The 17,080-nt window shown below is 40.0% G+C and overlaps 1 protein-coding gene across 1 annotated transcript in view; it reads right to left on the bottom strand.

Moving 5' to 3' along the window:
* ASB4 (ankyrin repeat and SOCS box containing 4) overlaps positions 1-9,716 on the bottom strand; it is a 75,965-nt gene extending 66,249 nt beyond the window's left edge. The window contains exons 1-2 of the mRNA XM_042927339.1: positions 9,644-9,716; positions 4,650-4,714 (exon numbers count right to left, since the gene is read on the bottom strand). Of these exons, the coding sequence (XP_042783273.1) occupies positions 4,650-4,714; positions 9,644-9,716 (138 nt within the window). The remainder of the gene's footprint in view (positions 1-4,649; positions 4,715-9,643) is intronic.
* Positions 9,717-17,080: the final 7,364 nt, after the last annotated feature.

Raw genomic sequence — 17,080 nt, 5'->3', positions numbered from 1 at the left:
CGACAAGGTGATGATATTGTGGCAAGTGGCCCAGAAGACCCTCTTGTACTCTCTGGGGACCTACGGGGGAGGCAGCGGTCACAGAAGCCTGGCTGCTTGTTTTCTTGATGTCTGTGCACAACAAAGTCTGGCCACTCATAGTGTCTTCTCTGGAACACAAATAGCTCCTTGGTCCTTTATGGCATGTAAACATCAATTTGATGCTACTCAGCCAGCAATTACCTGTCAAATGCAGTCATAGGGAATAAATTCAATGCCAAGGCTTCTAAAATATACCTACAAAAACCAAAATTTCTATGAAAACAGACCCCACTGGGCCTCTCTGACTCTCCCGGGCAGATGAATTAGGATGTCCTTGCCATCAGCTCGCAAAGATGGCTGATAGGATGCTCTGACAATCCCTTCCTTCTTAGTTGTGATACTTAAGTCAGGCATGTAACATTGTACTCATTACATGTCACCTTGTTTTGTTTGCTATTGCTTCATTTGTGTTAGTGTTGATGCTCTGTATAAAGAGCTTTTGGGTTTAGGCGACACCAACACATGGAACTGACTTAAACATTAAAGAAGACTTATTTGTTCACATAATGGGCAATTTCATTTGTGACACGAGTTTCAAGAGAGCTCTGATCCAGGGGTCTACACTGTCAACGGGGGTCTTGCAAGTTGGTGGTAGTGTTAATAGCAGAACTACAACTGTTATCATTATTTCTAGCTTACAGATAAGGAAAACCAAGAACCAAAGACTGGAAGTGAATTATTCAAGATCAAATGGCAAATGAGTAAGAGATCCAAGACTCAAGCCTACATCCTGGACTCCCAAAACCAATGTAGCTATTGAACTAAGACTTTGTATAGTTTTGTTTAGGTTAATAACAGGCATTATATTACGATCATTGAGTACCCTAGGGAAAAAAATCTGCTTACATTTATCCCTTAATTCGATGAATATTTATTGGGAACTTTTTGTGGGCCAGGCACTATTTGGCTATCTCTTGCTACATCACGAATAACCCCAAAATGTATCGGCTTAAAGCACCAATAATCATACGTCTCATGGTTTCTGTGGGTTAAGGCTACAGACAAGGCACAGTGAGAAAGTCTTGTCTCTGCTACATGATATTTGAGGTTTCAGCTGAAAGACTCAAAGGCTAGGAGTTAGAAGATCCCCTTTTAAAATGGCTTGGTCATTTGGCTAACAAGTTGGTGCTGACAGTTTGGTTCCTGTCCAGGTACTCCATGGTGCTGCTCAAATGTCCTCATGATATAGCAGCTGGCTTCCCCCAGCATGAAAAATCCAAGAGAGCAAGTCAGGAGGTGCAATTCCTTACTTTATCTAACCTAGGAACTTGTACACTGCCATTTCTAACACGTTCTGTTTGTCACACTGAGCAGCCTGATTTAGTGTGAGTGGGGATAAAAGAGAGACATGGTCACTGGGAAGTGAGAATCACTGGGGTCCATCTTAGCTACCAGTAGTGATTCTCCTCCACACTGTAGATACATGCAAAAAGTTCGTACTTATGGAGCTTGTAGCTAGTAAAGGCAATCAGACAATTTAAAAAGATTGGACAGTAAAATACATAGTTTGCCAGGGGCTAATACATGCCACTGAGCAAAATAAACTCGGGAAGGTCTAGGGTCATGACCCACCCTGTAAGTCACTCTTGTTTAGATTAGAAAAAGGTGTGCTCCTCTGGGCCAATAAATAAGGAAAAATCTGCTGTACTCTCAAGCTGGTCCTGGGAAGATATTATGGCCCTCGAAAGCATTGCAATTTCAAATATATGATCAGAGGCATCCTCATTTTCCCTGAACAAAAACTTGAAGGAGGTGTGAGACCGAGTCATGCTGATATCTAGGGGAAGAACTTTCTGGGTCACAGGAGCTGGAGATGTTAAGGCCCTGAGATAGGGAAAAAGAGGTGGCCCCTAAGAGGCCATCTTTATTTAGATGCTTCCCCCCCTTTTAGGTATTTTTGAAGTTCAATAAAGCTTAGGAGTGGAACTGATGGATATCCATTTATTTCAGTTTTTCTGCTTCTCAAACCCAAGTGCAATTCAATTCTCTCAAAGTTTGGCCTAGGACAACATCTTCATATTTACTGTTATGTCTGGTCTGATACCTAGTAGTATCTCCAAACTGGCTTAGAACTGATGATAAGCTTATTATTTTCCACAGATAAGCAGTAAAGGGTGTATTTTATTTTATTTGTGGGTATTCTATACTGAAGTGGAGCAAACACATGCAAAAAAAAAAAAAAAAAAAAAAATCCAAACCATAGTAGGGTTCCAATTCTCTATCTTCCAAGGCCACTATGTCACCCTTGATATTGGGGCATGGCAATAGGATTATAACAGAGACCTAAAAAGCAGTAGAATTAGAACTATGCTTGTATAACAATGCAGATCAATTCTCTGTGTTAAGCATACTATTTCATGAGAATAATTCCCAAGGTTGTTAAGAATCCAATGAAACGATATATATAAACTTGCTTTGTACATTGTAAAGCATTCTCAAAGCATTACAGGATTTCTATCGCTGCCTTTCATATCACTAGAATAGCAGAGCATCACAACTCTCCCGAGAAAGACTATATGGTGTTACCGTAAAAGAGCCTTGGGTTGGGAAACCTGTATAGTGTTCCCAGCTCTGGTGATTATTAGCTGCGTGTTTGAATAACTGAAAATAATTCTCAGGGACTCAGTTTCTTCTAAGTAAAATAAGACCTACTAGACCCACTTCTCAGCTTTTAGTTTTTTTCTCTCATTGAGTATATAGTGTCTCCTGGATATTGGCAAAGCTTGACAATGTTGTACAAGGGCAGAAGTTTTGGCTATGATTTTCTTAACGGGCTGCCCATCACCATTGCCCACAGACAGGCTCGGGTTACGTCTTCAACCAGTGGGGGTCGCTGGAAGAACTCTCAAAACTCTGCCAGTTGTAAAGTTTTGCGCATCTATACCCTTGGTGGTAATTACAAACCGGAAGTGTGGTTAGCTTGAAATCTGTTTTTAAAAAATCCCACGAATGGCTGAACCGATTGCCCTGTGAACAGGGTCCAGAATCCTACTCAAGCACATCTTCGCTTAGAACTCTGTGGCCTGGCATCACTCACTTTGGAACGCTGAAGTGATTGTTCCGCCACTGCTGCACACTTATTGAAACTGGTATCAGCGAACAAGCCAGCTGTCTTTTCGTGTAAGAGTGTTTAAACTGAATTCGTAGCGAGTCGCTAAGCTTTCCTGGAGCACCTTGGTCACTGGCAGGATGTGACATTGTTCTCTTTCATTTGCTCCCTTTATGGGTGGCAGATGATAGAATGGCTGAATGGACACAAGTAATAACCAAGCTCTAGTCCACCTGAATTTTGACAGAGTATATATTTAATGTCATCGTTGACTGTGAAAGACAAGGTTTCTTGAGATAAAACATTCTGCGCACCCAGAGGGGCATTAGCTTTGTGCTCTAGGTCGCCTAGCAACTGACCTGCATTTACATGCCCTTCCACTTTAAATATCAACACCAGCTTGTATTTCCATCCCTCACCCTGCTATGCACATCACAAAATCAACTCCGGGAATAATTTGTCATAATTTTGTCTCATCAGAACATTAACCTCACGATTGTGCTCCAAGCAGTATTTGAATCCTCTTTCCACTCTTGACAAATTTATAAAGCAGAAGATGTAGTTAGGAAAGAAAATTGCCCTTCCCTTTCAGGTGTTAAAGACATCAGACTGTTCTGAATTGTCTTTACTAACATTCTGGAACATTTTTTAAGACCCACAGCTCTCAGAAGCCAGGAAGCTGTTTACCAATTTGAAAGATTCATCAAGTTTATTTTCTATCTGTGGAGATACCTAAACTATGAATGCCCACAAAATGCATGAAAGCCGTTTGCACTGGAACGTGCTGAGCACAACACATAATCTCTGGGTTCTTGCAGAGAAAATTTTGCATGATGAGTCATGCAGACAAAGCTTCAGTTAGGGCTGCGGGAGGGGGGGCGGAGAGGAAGAGAGAGCATATTTACAGGAAAATCATAGGGAAAGAAAAACAACATTCTTGCTTTTTAAAGAGCTTGTTTACTTGTCAGGTAGAATCACAGAATTAACTGGAAAACAGTTTTGACTTAAGTGTATCAAACCCACTTCATTTAAGAAAGCACTGAGGCAAGGTAGCTTATGTGCCTTGCTCAGGATTACATAGTTAATTAGTGGCAAACTGGAGGCTCTGACCTAGGGTCAAGTTTCATAGTTCCAGCTTTCAGACCACATGATGCTACCTCCAGACAGTTCCCTACCTCTCATCTCCCTCAATGGACTTCATGGTGTGCAGAGAGAATGTTAGTTTACATGATAAAGACTTTCTACTGTCTTTAAAGTGGATAAATTTATGAACACTTGACAAATTCATAAAATAAACAGGATCATTTATTATTTTGTATATGTGATAATTTTTAATGTGGTCACTATATACATGGGGGTTCAAAAACAGACACACAAAAACAGGACTAATTCTGTGCTGCTTTAGAAATGAATCAACAAATCCAGCTTCAAACAACAAAGCACATTTTAAAGCCGCAAACATTTCTCTGGAGAGAGCATCAAAATTAAAACCCTGTTGTCTTTTATCAGCTGTCCTTACCACATCAGGCCGCATGATGGCAGTGTTCCTCGGCAAATGAACCTGGAGGAACAGCTGCAGGATCCCTGAGGGGGAAAAAAACCAAACTTGAGCCAATGCAGATAAAACGTGATCTAGATTTAATCGCAAATATAGATTAAAATTTGGGGGGGGGGGTCTTATCCACATAAACCATATCTTTCCTTATCATATTTTCCTAACAATGAATTTCACTGTTCAGAATTTGCCACGGGTTTATGATGTTATAGATGAATTTCAAGACACGAGCCGCTAACAAATACATAAATATAAATTAAACGTTGTTTGGGGGGAGGGGTTGTCCATTTCTTGTTTGTTTTCACCGCAGTGGTATTAAGGACACTAATAAACTAAATACATTTTGTACCGGGTGTCTTCAGATTCTTTCTAGACCGTTATTGTTTTAGGAGTCTCTGTCTCTGGGTGTGGGAAAGCAAGACAAGCTTGCTTCTCATGCTCACAATTTTCCTCTTAGGCTGAAAATATTCCCTGTAAGACCAGAGTGAGATTTCCTGAGTCTCTTCTAAAAAGGCGTGAAGCCACAGATGGAAGTTAAAGCAGCAGCTACTGTCAGTCAAGGCCCCAGGCAAGACTGTGAAATCAAAGATTTGTTCCCGTTTCCCAGCCCCGGTCCTTTCTAGTGTCTATACGCTGCCCTTGATAGCTCCAGGGGGTAAAAGAGCTAGGCTTGTCCTCGGGATCTTCCTTCTATTTCTTGATCCCTCCTGGGTGGACTTTGTATTTTCAACCTGGGTTGTAAGCTTTCTATAAATCTTACAAAGAATGAATGTTGGTTACCTGCGAGGGAATATTTGGGGACAAGCAGGCAATGTACCTCTAACTCATAACAGCTAATAGCCTTGACCAAAAGCTATCCGATGACTCTCTGGGCTTGGTGGGTAGCCCTGTGACTCCATTCCACAATGCAACAACTATTGACGGAGTTATTATTGTGTCTGGCACTGTGATAGGCGTGGCAGAAAGATGAGTAGGAAGCAGCCCCTGATCTCAACAACTTATGGTCCAATCAAAGAAATCAGACAATACTGGCTACACAAGAAGACAGAATAAGCTATATATACTGTGGAGGAAATACCAAACACAGGAGGGGAGGGGCTGGGGCATTATACAGGGAGAGATCACACCTTCCAGTTGAAGGATCAAGAAAGATTTCATAAAGGAAATGATAACTGACATAAGATTTTGTTGGAAACCAAGAAACTAGGGTGACTTGATACATTTGATCACGCCTTGGCACCATCCAGAAATGTACTCTCCCCTAAATGTCCACTTATCAAAGTCTCTTCCCTGTCTTATGTCAACTGTCCTGCATGTAGAGGGTGAGGGCATAGGGGAGAGAATGGCAATCCAATTTCACTATAATAAGAAGTATGTGAACAGGAGAAGATAACATTGGAAACATGACTTGAGTCTATATATATGGGGGGGGGGGGGAAGACTTGAATTCAAATAGAACAGTTGATATTAAATTCAGCCCATAGTGGGAATCACTAAAGCCTGCCAATACTCTGGGTTGTAATTTTACTTCCAAATTCGATTTCCAGTTGGGCATGAGGAGGGACTATTAAGGAAAGATAGTCATTAAACATAATTTATGATCTGTCTATTCCATTGCTGCCTGGATTATGACAGTGGTTCTCAAACTTTAAGTTATTTCAGAATTATAGGGAAGGCTGCTGCCCCCCTCCCAAAGTTCTGATTAAGTTTGGGTGAAATCTGAGAATTTGTTCAATGCCAGTACTGCTGGCCTGGGGAACACACTTAAAGAACAGCTGGTTTATGGGCTCTGTAGGATATTTGCTAGGTTAGAGAAAGCCACCTGATTCTAAGGGTCATAAAAAATACTTAAGTCTCTCTTCCTTAATTACTGTTTTTAAATTTCAATGATCAGGAACATCAGATAATTTTTTTTTGTCTTAACCACAGTCCTATTTGGGATAAAAAACATTCTACTACTGAAAACATGGTATGCATAATGACTTAATTTTTCTAAATTTGTTTTATTTCCATCACAGACCTCATTGATTTGCAGCTGTATGTTAAGAAATCATAACCCGTTACTGGGGATTGGAATAACTTACAATATTGAAAATATATATACAAAACCAATAAAGACACAAGAAAAACATTTACATGATAATGAGTGAGACAACAGATGATCCCATTTGGTAAATTTTATTTCTTTAAAATACTAAAACATACAAGTTATTATTAAGTACTACCATGTACTTATTAAGTATTATTAAGTACTACCACTATGTATATCCTACTTTTGTATTTGGTCAAAAAAAAAAAAAAAGAAACAAAGAAAAATGCAAATAGCTAAGAAAAAAAAGATATATATATATATATGTATACACACACACACACACACACACATATATATATATATGTATACACACACACACACACACATATATATATATATATATATATATATATATATATATGGATGAGGCAATCATTAAAGTGAATAGCTGAGAAAAGTTAAGGCTAAAAAAGTTCAGGACACTTAGGCTCTTGAGAGCTAACGGGAGGTCAGGAAAGTGTATAACCTGACCATGTGATCTTCAGTCTGGGCCAGAGCAGTCATGGGTGTATCTCGACTTTTAGCAAATATCACATGAAAAAATCCAACATTACAGAAAAGGTCAGGGTTCATTGAATGTTATGACTTTATTTATGACTTCATTTTACAGTTGAGGAAAGTGAAGTCTAAACATAACCAATATGCCCAAAGCCACCCAGTTTCTTCTTTCCATCCCCCAGCCCACCTAACCGGATAGCCAGTGTGAGTGAATACCCATCCCCTCTCCCATTTCCCACACCATTCAGCGGCAAAGACCACAGAGCAGCATTTGCTTACACCAGCCCTAGAGTCCCTCACTATTGTTCCCCATCTGTTGGCTCTGTCTCTCCAACAATGATTGCAAATGCCTCAAAAACAGGAGCCGCTTCTTCATCCCTTTCCTGAATTCCCTATGGATACATTAAGGGGCTGATTATTCCGTTTATATATATAAAAAAAAATCTCCAAATTACAAAAGCACCCACAATAGGATCTGTATTCTATAAGCTCTTTCAGGTTGCAAGAGCAAGGGAGATCAATTGTGCTTCCCTCGTTAATGGGGGTTTATTGTGAGGACAAACAGGACGCAGACTCAGCAGCTGCACACACAGCCGGGCCCCACCGGGAACTCCTCACTGCGTGTTATTGTCCCGGATGAACCTGTAGCTCTTGCGGCCGGCCGAGCAGCTGCTCTCCTAACTTAACTGCTTACCCTCTCTGTGCCTCGGGTCCTTCACCTTTAAAACGGAGATAATAATAATAATACCTACCTCACTGGCTTGTTGTGAGGATTAACTAGGCTGACACATGTAAAGCCCTTACAAGGGTGTCTGGGGCATAGTAAATGCTAGAAGATGTTAGCCGTCATTATTAATTCGGCGTAGCCCCACAGATCTTGAATATAAGGGTTTGGGCTCCTCTGAACGAGAGAGGCACAGAATTCCCTTTTTGTCTTCTTGGAGAAGATGGCTTTTTTTTTCCCCCTTATAGTTTCTGTTCACTGGTATCATTGCTGCCCTGGTGGAGAAAATCAGCTCACTACCCTTCACTTCAGAAAAGGCCTCGGAGCAACCGATTCCATGGAAACTCGCCATTGGTGAGCATTTGTTTATTCTAGTGCCAGACTGCTCAAGCATTGAGAGAGGAGATAGAGGACTTATCAGATTGGCTTCCTTGTACCGAGGCAGTTTGATTTTCTCTACAAGTTCTGGCAAATCTTGACTTAACCATAGCATGCCTAAAATATGCAAATACCGTGGGATGGCAAACACAAATTTCCAGGAGGACCCGAGTTGGAATTTTATACGTAGACTTATGTTACTCTGCAGGGGCCCTCCTTGGGGTCAGCTACAAATCTAGCTGAGGTTAACAGTGTTTTATCATTCTGCAAAGAGGCTCCCTTGTAGTTAACCCTGCTGTTGAATTTGGAGCCTGTCCTGAGCATTTTTGCTCCAGGCTATGCACGTGGACCTTGGCAGAGCATCATTAAAGCCCCTATTAGTGAGAGCTGACTGCTTTCCCCTGTGAGGAAAAGTATTACATTGCAGTAAAATGCAAATCCACTAACAGGCAACTGCAGATTTATAGCACTGCAGTTCCAGAGGAATCAAAGGGAAATAGAATCTTCTCTCCCCTGGTAGATCAGAGCTACAGACTTCTCCAGATTGCTCAGGATTTCCACGTAGGACTGGCTACATAATTTGTGGGGCCCGAGTGCAAAACAAAAATGCAGGAACCTTTTGTTCAAAAAGTAAGACTTTCAAGACGGTGACAATAGAGCATTAATCCAAGTGCTGGGTCATTCAGACTCCAGGGTCCTGAGCGACTGCCCAAGTCACATGCCCATGAAGCTGGATCTGATTCCATGTGTCACTGAAAAATAACACACTTTCCATGTGATTTAGACACATCATATGGCCTATGGGGAGACAACCTTGTTTGCCTAATTCCCTCAGCCCTAGGCACAACAACAGGATGGGGGGAGAATCAAAATGGCCTGTGTTGTTGTGCCTCTGCCTACTTTTATTACTGATATCGTAAGTCCCTCCCTCCCCCCACCAAACACACACACAAGCACACATACACACACATCTCCCTTTGCTGTGCATCTCAGGGCACCGACACTCCTCCTCTGGTCCTTGTGTTTTTCTGCTTGGCATCCAGTAAGAGATCAAATGACACAATGCTTAAAATCATGGACTCAATACTACTGCTAATTGTGCATCCCTGGGCAAGTCACTTAATCTTTCTGTGCCTCAGTTTCTTTATGTATAAAAATGTGGATAACAATAGTACCTACTGGAGAGAGCATAATATGTTAGCACACATAAAATTAGATTTGTCCTTGGCTTACTCTAAGTGGTCTAGAGTTTTAGTTGTTACGAACCTGCCACTTTTGACCCCGCTGTAGCCACTCTTCTGTTGCTACCACCACTGTCGTCCGGACTCCTATAGTGCATGTTGGGCCATTCACTTATTGAACAAGAGGGCATTGGGCCAGGACTCCAAATTCATTAAAGGACCAACATTTAGACAGTTGTTTTTATTTCCAGATAAGATTAGATATGCACAGTCACAGAGATACACTGACGGCATTGGAAGGTCCCCTGCTGCTCTTACAAATGTAAAAACCATTTTAAGTGCAATACAACACAATTTTGGCATTTCTTCATTCTTAAAGATATTGGAGCCTGAAAAAATGAAGGGGGGCCTGCTCAGCAGTGTCCAAGGCCATTGGCAGGACCACTCCTGACTTTCCTCTTCTTTCCCTTGGTTAGAAAGGCAGGACTGGAATCCACACTGTTTTGCAAATGAGGGACCCCAACAGGAAAGAGACGGTAAAAGAACACAGGGTTAAGAATATATGTTTCTTCTGAGTCATGGCTGCTGGTGGTCAGGCAGGATATATACTTCAGAAAACAGCAGTAAGAATGAAGCCAAAGAGGAAAGGAAAAAGGGAGATGTTTCAAAGAGGTCATCAAGAACTAAATCACTCTGGTATCAAGGAAGGCCGAAAATGGAAACGTGACATAAATGGGAGTTGACTTTAAGGCGCTAGAAGAAAACAGAAGTTGAGCTCACACTGTAAACAGGATGCTATACTATGAGTTGTGTGAATTTCTTTCTCTTGGTTAGTGATAGATTGGAAAGGAATTTTTTTTTTTAATTTTTTTTTTAACGTTTATTTTTTTTTGAGACAGAGAGAGACAGAGCATGAATAGGGGAGGGTCAGAGCGAGAGGGAGACACAGAATCCGAAACAGGCTCCAGGCTCTGAGCGGTCAGCACACAGCCCGACGCGGGGCTTGAACTCACGGACCGCGAGATCATGACATGAGCCGAAGTCGGACGCTTAACCCACTGAGCCACCCAGGCGCCCCTAAAAAGAAGAAAGGAATTTTAAATGAAACATGGAAATGTCTTTCCTGATGGGGGGAAAAAAAGAAAACCCCAGCTTTCATTTCTATTGAGTTCATGGATGGGCAGAGCTTTGAGACGTGCTATTATGTAACTGCGAGCATTATCAGCCCTCCAGCTTACATTCAGCCCTCACAGCTGCAAGGCGTGTCCAACCAGCAAACAGGAAATGAGAAAGGAGCCTCCACTGCAGCGGGTCAGCAAGGTTTTACCAGCCTCTGGGAGGCGCCCAGGGAGACAGAGAATCTTGAGCAAATGTGATCTCTCTGCTTTATAGATAAAAAGAGAATTTTATTGCACAAGGTTTATAAACGTGGCCTTGGCAACACGTGTTTGTTCATTTGTTTAAAACTTTTAATGGGAAATTGTATTTTATTTGCTTAGATCTGTGCATTTCAAGAGTCTTTCAAAAAGCGTAAAAGAGCTCTTATTGCAGCATAAAGATCAAAGAGAGTTGATTTCCTCCCATAGCTATTTCTTACTTTTTTTTTTTATTCTGGAATGTTATTTTCTTCTTCTTTTCACAAATGGTGCCCAGAATGAAAAAGCAATCTGTATTTAAATGTTTGCATTATATTTCTTTTGGAATTCAAGAAATTGTGTGTGCCCAGGCGTTTAGGGGTCAGATTACACTTATAAGAAAACTAGAACAAATATTCAGAAATTGTATACCTGCAATTTGAGGGCAATGTGTTCAAAATTAAAAAAAAAAAAAAAAGAAACTTTTTCCAAGAAGAGGCTCTGTGCACAGGATTGGGATGGGGCTACTCTGATTCAGAATCTGTTGCCATGGTGACCGACCTGGGTGCCTCCTGGGCTCTGTAAGGGAGGCTGGTGTGGTAATTATATAAGCTGAAGCGCCGCTGAATAACCCCAGGAAGGCAGGACCGCCACAGTGCAATTTCTAGGAAACCACTATTTTAAAATTCATACATCATAATGCCTTCTCCTTTTATATGGAAATGTACCTTTTTAGTATTTTTTTTGTATATAAATCTGATAAAACTGATATAGTAGACAATAAAATTCACTAAATCTTGAATATAAGAAGTAAGCCACATGGACCATATTATATACTCATGAATTTGTTTCCAACAGTTCCATTTTTTTATGAATGAACACTGAACTAGCAATTAAATGCCTTACTTTTTCTCATAATATGCCACATGCAACTTGGTCCTTTTCTTTAATATGTAATATATAATAATTATAAAAGTATAAGAAGGTGATTGCTTAGAACGATAAATCAATGCCATATTTAACTAGATAAACAAGTTAAATAGGCTAAGCATGAAGGGCAATTAATACACATTTGTCAATGAAAAATATATTTAAGAAGAGGAATTCATACAAATGTTCTCCTTCTTTATCACATTTTACGTTTCACATTTCCACATGTCATAAACCTTCTAGGAGAGAGATAATTATTTGACCTATAGGAAATTGGTTTCTGGTGATGATGTAATGTTATTTCTTCATTCAACAAATAGTTATTTATTGAGAAAACTAAATCTTTCACCTTGAACAAATCTTTTCACTTCCTAAGGCCATCATGTTCCCCATCTGTAAAATAAAAGTTTGTACTGAGGGTCTTTCCAGCTCAATCATTTCATCGTTCCAGAACTCGCAAGATAAAATAGTCTATCAGTCACTTAGACCTTTTACTTTGAAGTGAGAAAACCACTATTTTTTTTTAATTTTTTTTAATGTTTATTTATTTTTGAGACAGAGAGAGACAGAGCATGAACGGGGGAGGGGCAGAGAGAGAGGGAGACACAGAATCGGAAGCAGGCTCCAGGCTCCGAGCCATCAGCCCAGAGCCCGACGCGGGGCTCGAACTCACGGACCGCGAGATCGTGACCTGAGCTGAAGTCGGACGCTTAACCGACCGAGCCACCCAGGCACCCCAAGAAAACCACTATTTATTCAGTATCCATCGTATCCTGACACTGAGCCAGACATTTTACTTATTTTACCTATGGCACTGTAATCCACTTAAGAAATGAAGAGACAGGTTGTATGATTTTAATCTGTCCAACTCAATTTTTTTTTTTTAACGTTTATTTTTGAGAGAGAGAGAGAAAGAGAGAGCAAGTGGGAGAGGGGCAGAGAGTGAGAGAGAGACAGAATCCAAAGCAGGCACCTGGCTCTGAGCTGTCAGCACAGAGCCCCATGCAGGGCTCTGACCCACGCACCTTGAGATTATGACCTGAGCCAAGTCAGTTGCTCAACCAACTGAGCCACCCAGGCGACCCTCAAATTTTTTCAAATATTTTTTTAATGTTTCTTTGTTTTTGAGAGAGAGAGACAGAGTGTGTGTTGGGGAGGGGCAGAGAAAGAGGGAGACACAGAATCAGAAGCAGGCTCCAGGCTCTGAGCTGTCAGCACAGAGCCTGACACGGGGCTCAAACTCACAAACTGCGAGATCATGACCTGAGCCGAAGTCGGACACCCAACCAACTGAGCCACCCAGGTACCCCCTGTGCAACTCAGGTTTCACGTGTTGTGCATGGCACCAAGCTGCCCACACACTAGTGAAGGATCTGCAGCTACCTCTATGGATGGATTATTTTTTGTGAGGATAAAGAAATGGAAAGTATGATTGTATGGTATGTCAAAAACTCTGAGAACACTGTTTTTTTTTTTTTTAATTATTACAGAATTCTGGAATCAAAGTATCAAAGTGACAAAAGACTAAATTGAACTCTCATGAAATAGGGACGTCCAGATTCATCCAAAGGCAATGGGATGTAGAAAGTAAATGCTGTGTAGTACAATGCTGCGTTGTACAAGTACAACCCTAAAAATGGGACTTGGACATTCGGTTACTGTTTATTAGTACCCACTTGAGTCTAGTCATACTCAGAGGATTAATCATGGATCCAGGTCTGATCAATTGAATTTTAGAAAAATTAAATATGGTAAAAAATAATTATTGTAATGAGCCCTTAATATGACAGATATGACTCAGTACAGGCTTTCTTCATTAACCTGAGTGTTTTTCCTACTACTCCCCTGAAAGCACTTTCTCTCTCCCTGTATTTGAAGATGAGGCTGATAATGATGCTACCATTCGGGTGTCTATATTTATTTGCAAAGCCATTGTGTATTCTGCAAGCTCCCTCCATTGCATACATGTTTTTCTGTTCAGTAGTTTTACATACTTTTTATTGAATCGATACTGGCCTTTTCCTGTTCTGCCCAAAGAAGAGGCCCCCCAAATGCTTTACAACTCAGTGAATACAATTCTGTCTCTTTATCTTTGAGATTTTTTTTGCCTCAAGTCCCAGTGTTATACCCCACCTCGTTTTTTGTTGTGTGAAAGAGTGGTCTGATGACAGATTTCATTTCCCAGAATTTATTACCTATTGTGTATTTTGCTGTTCAGCCACAATGACCCCATCTGCATTTAGGTTGAATGGGGACCCCACCCTGACCCAATTTAATAAAAAAATAATGAGGCCACTCGAAGCTCATAGATGTGTCAGCACTGTGAAAAGGGTCTATAATCAATGCAAATGCGATGTTTTCCTGCTTTGTGGAGCACAGAGGTTTGACACCCATCTCTTTTGCTGGATCAAACCAGACTCCCTCTTTGCTTTGAGAATCTAATGAAAGGTATGGACTCTCCCCTCAAAAAAAAAAAAGCATGTGACTGGATAATTTATTGAAATGTTAATTGGTGGGTTGTTTCATGCTCTATTTTTTCCTCCCTCCTATTCCAAGAATGTGGTCAAGCCTCTTGAAATGTGAATGGTGCCCCTGAGGTTTTACAGAGCACAACCTGCCAATCGCTCATGGGAGGCCTCCCAAAAAGTTCAGGAGCCTTTGTATACTGTCCAAGGGTGGGGCTGGGAGAGTATCAATAATGACCAAGCTTGGATTTCCTGCCGTCCGAGGCAGAATGGAGCTTGAGGTCAAGTTTAACTTGATTTAAAGTTTATTAAATAATGTGATGATTTTGTACCCTTGTGTGTAGATATAAGTTCCCATCCTCTGTACAGTTTGATGTTCCCACACACCATTTTACACACTCTTTCTAAGGGTTTGTGATCATTCCTCATCCCCCAACCCTTCCTACCCCACTCTCTGAGATCAGTAATAAGAATTTTAACATTTATTAAGTGCTTACTATTGAGTTTTAACAAAGAATGATACACGTGTTTTTCACGAAGGGAAGCAAGGGTTTGAAAGGTCAAATAACTTTCTGAAGGTCATACAGGCTTTACTGATAGAGGCAGGGTTTGAATCCAAATCCACAAACACAGGGTAGTGGTAAGTTATACGTTGTCACAAAAGCCATTGTGCGAAGATGCTATCCTCAGGACTGTATTTTATTTCTTTTATTTCTTTCTTAGTTTCTTTAAAAAACCCTTTAGTAATCCACAACCCTGAACCTGGTCATAACATCCTCAGTGTAAATTCCCATACAGAGAGAGCAATCAGCATTCATACTCTGACATGCGAAAAGAGTCCCCTGCTCAAGCTATTACCTGTTAGACCCGGCACCCCGGCGCACCTCTCAGAAGAAGCGTGGCCTTCACTGCCTACTTTACCTCTCAAGACTTGAGATTCCTTTTCAGAAAAATGGGGATGATAGAAGTGCCTATGATACGAGATTGTTGTGTAAATTATATCAAAAGCTGGGCACATTAATTACTTGGCATAGAGCCCAGTACATGGGAAGAGTTCAATAAACGGCAGCTCATTATTATAATTAAGCCGCACTATTCTCACTGTGAAGACTTGCCCTCAGTTGATATTTGTTTAAAGGCAGGGAAGGCTGTGAGTCTGAGAGGTCTTCTGTGACTCCTTTAAGCTTTTAAATTCTTCCTTGACACTACTAGAGTATTTTGGACATACTTCATTGTTGCGTTTTAGATTCCATAAAAATTATATTTTCATGTATCTGCTTTCCCTAACTAGACTGATAGCATCATGTTGATATTTGACATCTCAGTATCTAGGAGAGGAGCTAGCACTCAGGCCAGGGACTCCAGGGACACCATTCATATTGTATTCATTGTCATCGGTGCCAGCCCCCACCAGGTGGACCTTGCTGTGACCCCAGCCCCCACCAGGTGGACCTTGCTGTGACTGGGGTATGCCCAGAATAAAACATGGCTCTAATAACAATGATTTTGTGTTTTGGAATAATATTAGGCATGAAATCATATTTGAAACAGAATAGAAAAGAACTGTATTTTCAAATATTTTCCCACCTAGTATTAACTTTTTTCCCCCAGCTTTATTGAGATACAATTGATATAGAAGTATTCATCTTTTTTCTGATTTTCGTAAGGCGTCACTTAATTTTCTACTGTAACAGAAAACGCGGCATATAACAGTACTCTAAAAGGCAAGATGCATCCAATCGTAAGTGGACTAAAGATTTTGTTGGATGCCCTTTTAAGATTTAATTTAGAATTTAGTATTGAGAAAAATAATGTATCATTGACAAAACATAAAACTTCTTGCCTTTCCCCAGTTTGTATAAATTGAGATCATTATTAAGTCAAGATTGGTAACATAAAATGTCTTCAGAGCTGCTGCATAGAACTCCTGTTCCAGTCATTTAAATGAATTCTCAAAGACTTGAAAAGAATCCTGATTTCATTCAATTTACTATTGATGTGTCTCATGGAGAGAAAGGTTGACTATGAACAAAATAGTCAGACTTGAGGAAGGGTTTCAGAGAAAGAAAATGAAAAGCATTTAAATTTTAAAATGTAAATCAAGCTTTTTGCTTTAAGACAGAATATAATTCAGGCCAGACTAATTTCAAATTTATGATAATTTCATTAGCTGCATTGAAACTTTCCTTGATCCAATCTGTAAAAAAGTAGTTTGCTAATTTATAATTATAAAATATGGGAGATATTTAAGGCATTGTTTTCAAGCACTATTTGCATTTGTTGTTTTCAAGCACCATTTGCTCACAAGCTGCTAATTATAATTTTAATTCATTTATTAATCTAAGTCTAACAGAATCTCCAGTAATGTTTTATTTTTCATTACGAATGTTATTGTAATTACTTAAAAATTATATAAACGCATTTATGTTCAAATAATGTAATCCAGAATTTTTAAGGTAATTAAACTTCATTTTCTGGTGTAGGCTTTGTGTTAACTTTCCATTTACTCAAAAAGATTTAACAGACAACCTCTAAATTCATATTCTCAACAGTATAGTGAGGGATGCAACTGCTATGAAGCAGTTAGTAAATGAAACATTCTTTTTTTTTTCTTTTTTTTTTTTTTTCTTTTTTATTTTTTATTTTTTATTTTTTATTTTATTTTATTTTTTTAATATATGAAATTTACTGTCAAATTGGTTTCCATACAACACCCAGTGCTCATCCCAAAAGGTGCCCTCCTCAATACCCATCACCCACCCTGCCCTCCCT

The sequence above is a fragment of the Panthera leo genome, chromosome A2, assembly GCF_018350215.1.
Source record: "Panthera leo isolate Ple1 chromosome A2, P.leo_Ple1_pat1.1, whole genome shotgun sequence".
NCBI lineage: Eukaryota > Metazoa > Chordata > Mammalia > Carnivora > Felidae > Panthera > Panthera leo.
This window is presented reverse-complemented; position numbering and strand designations above follow the sequence as displayed.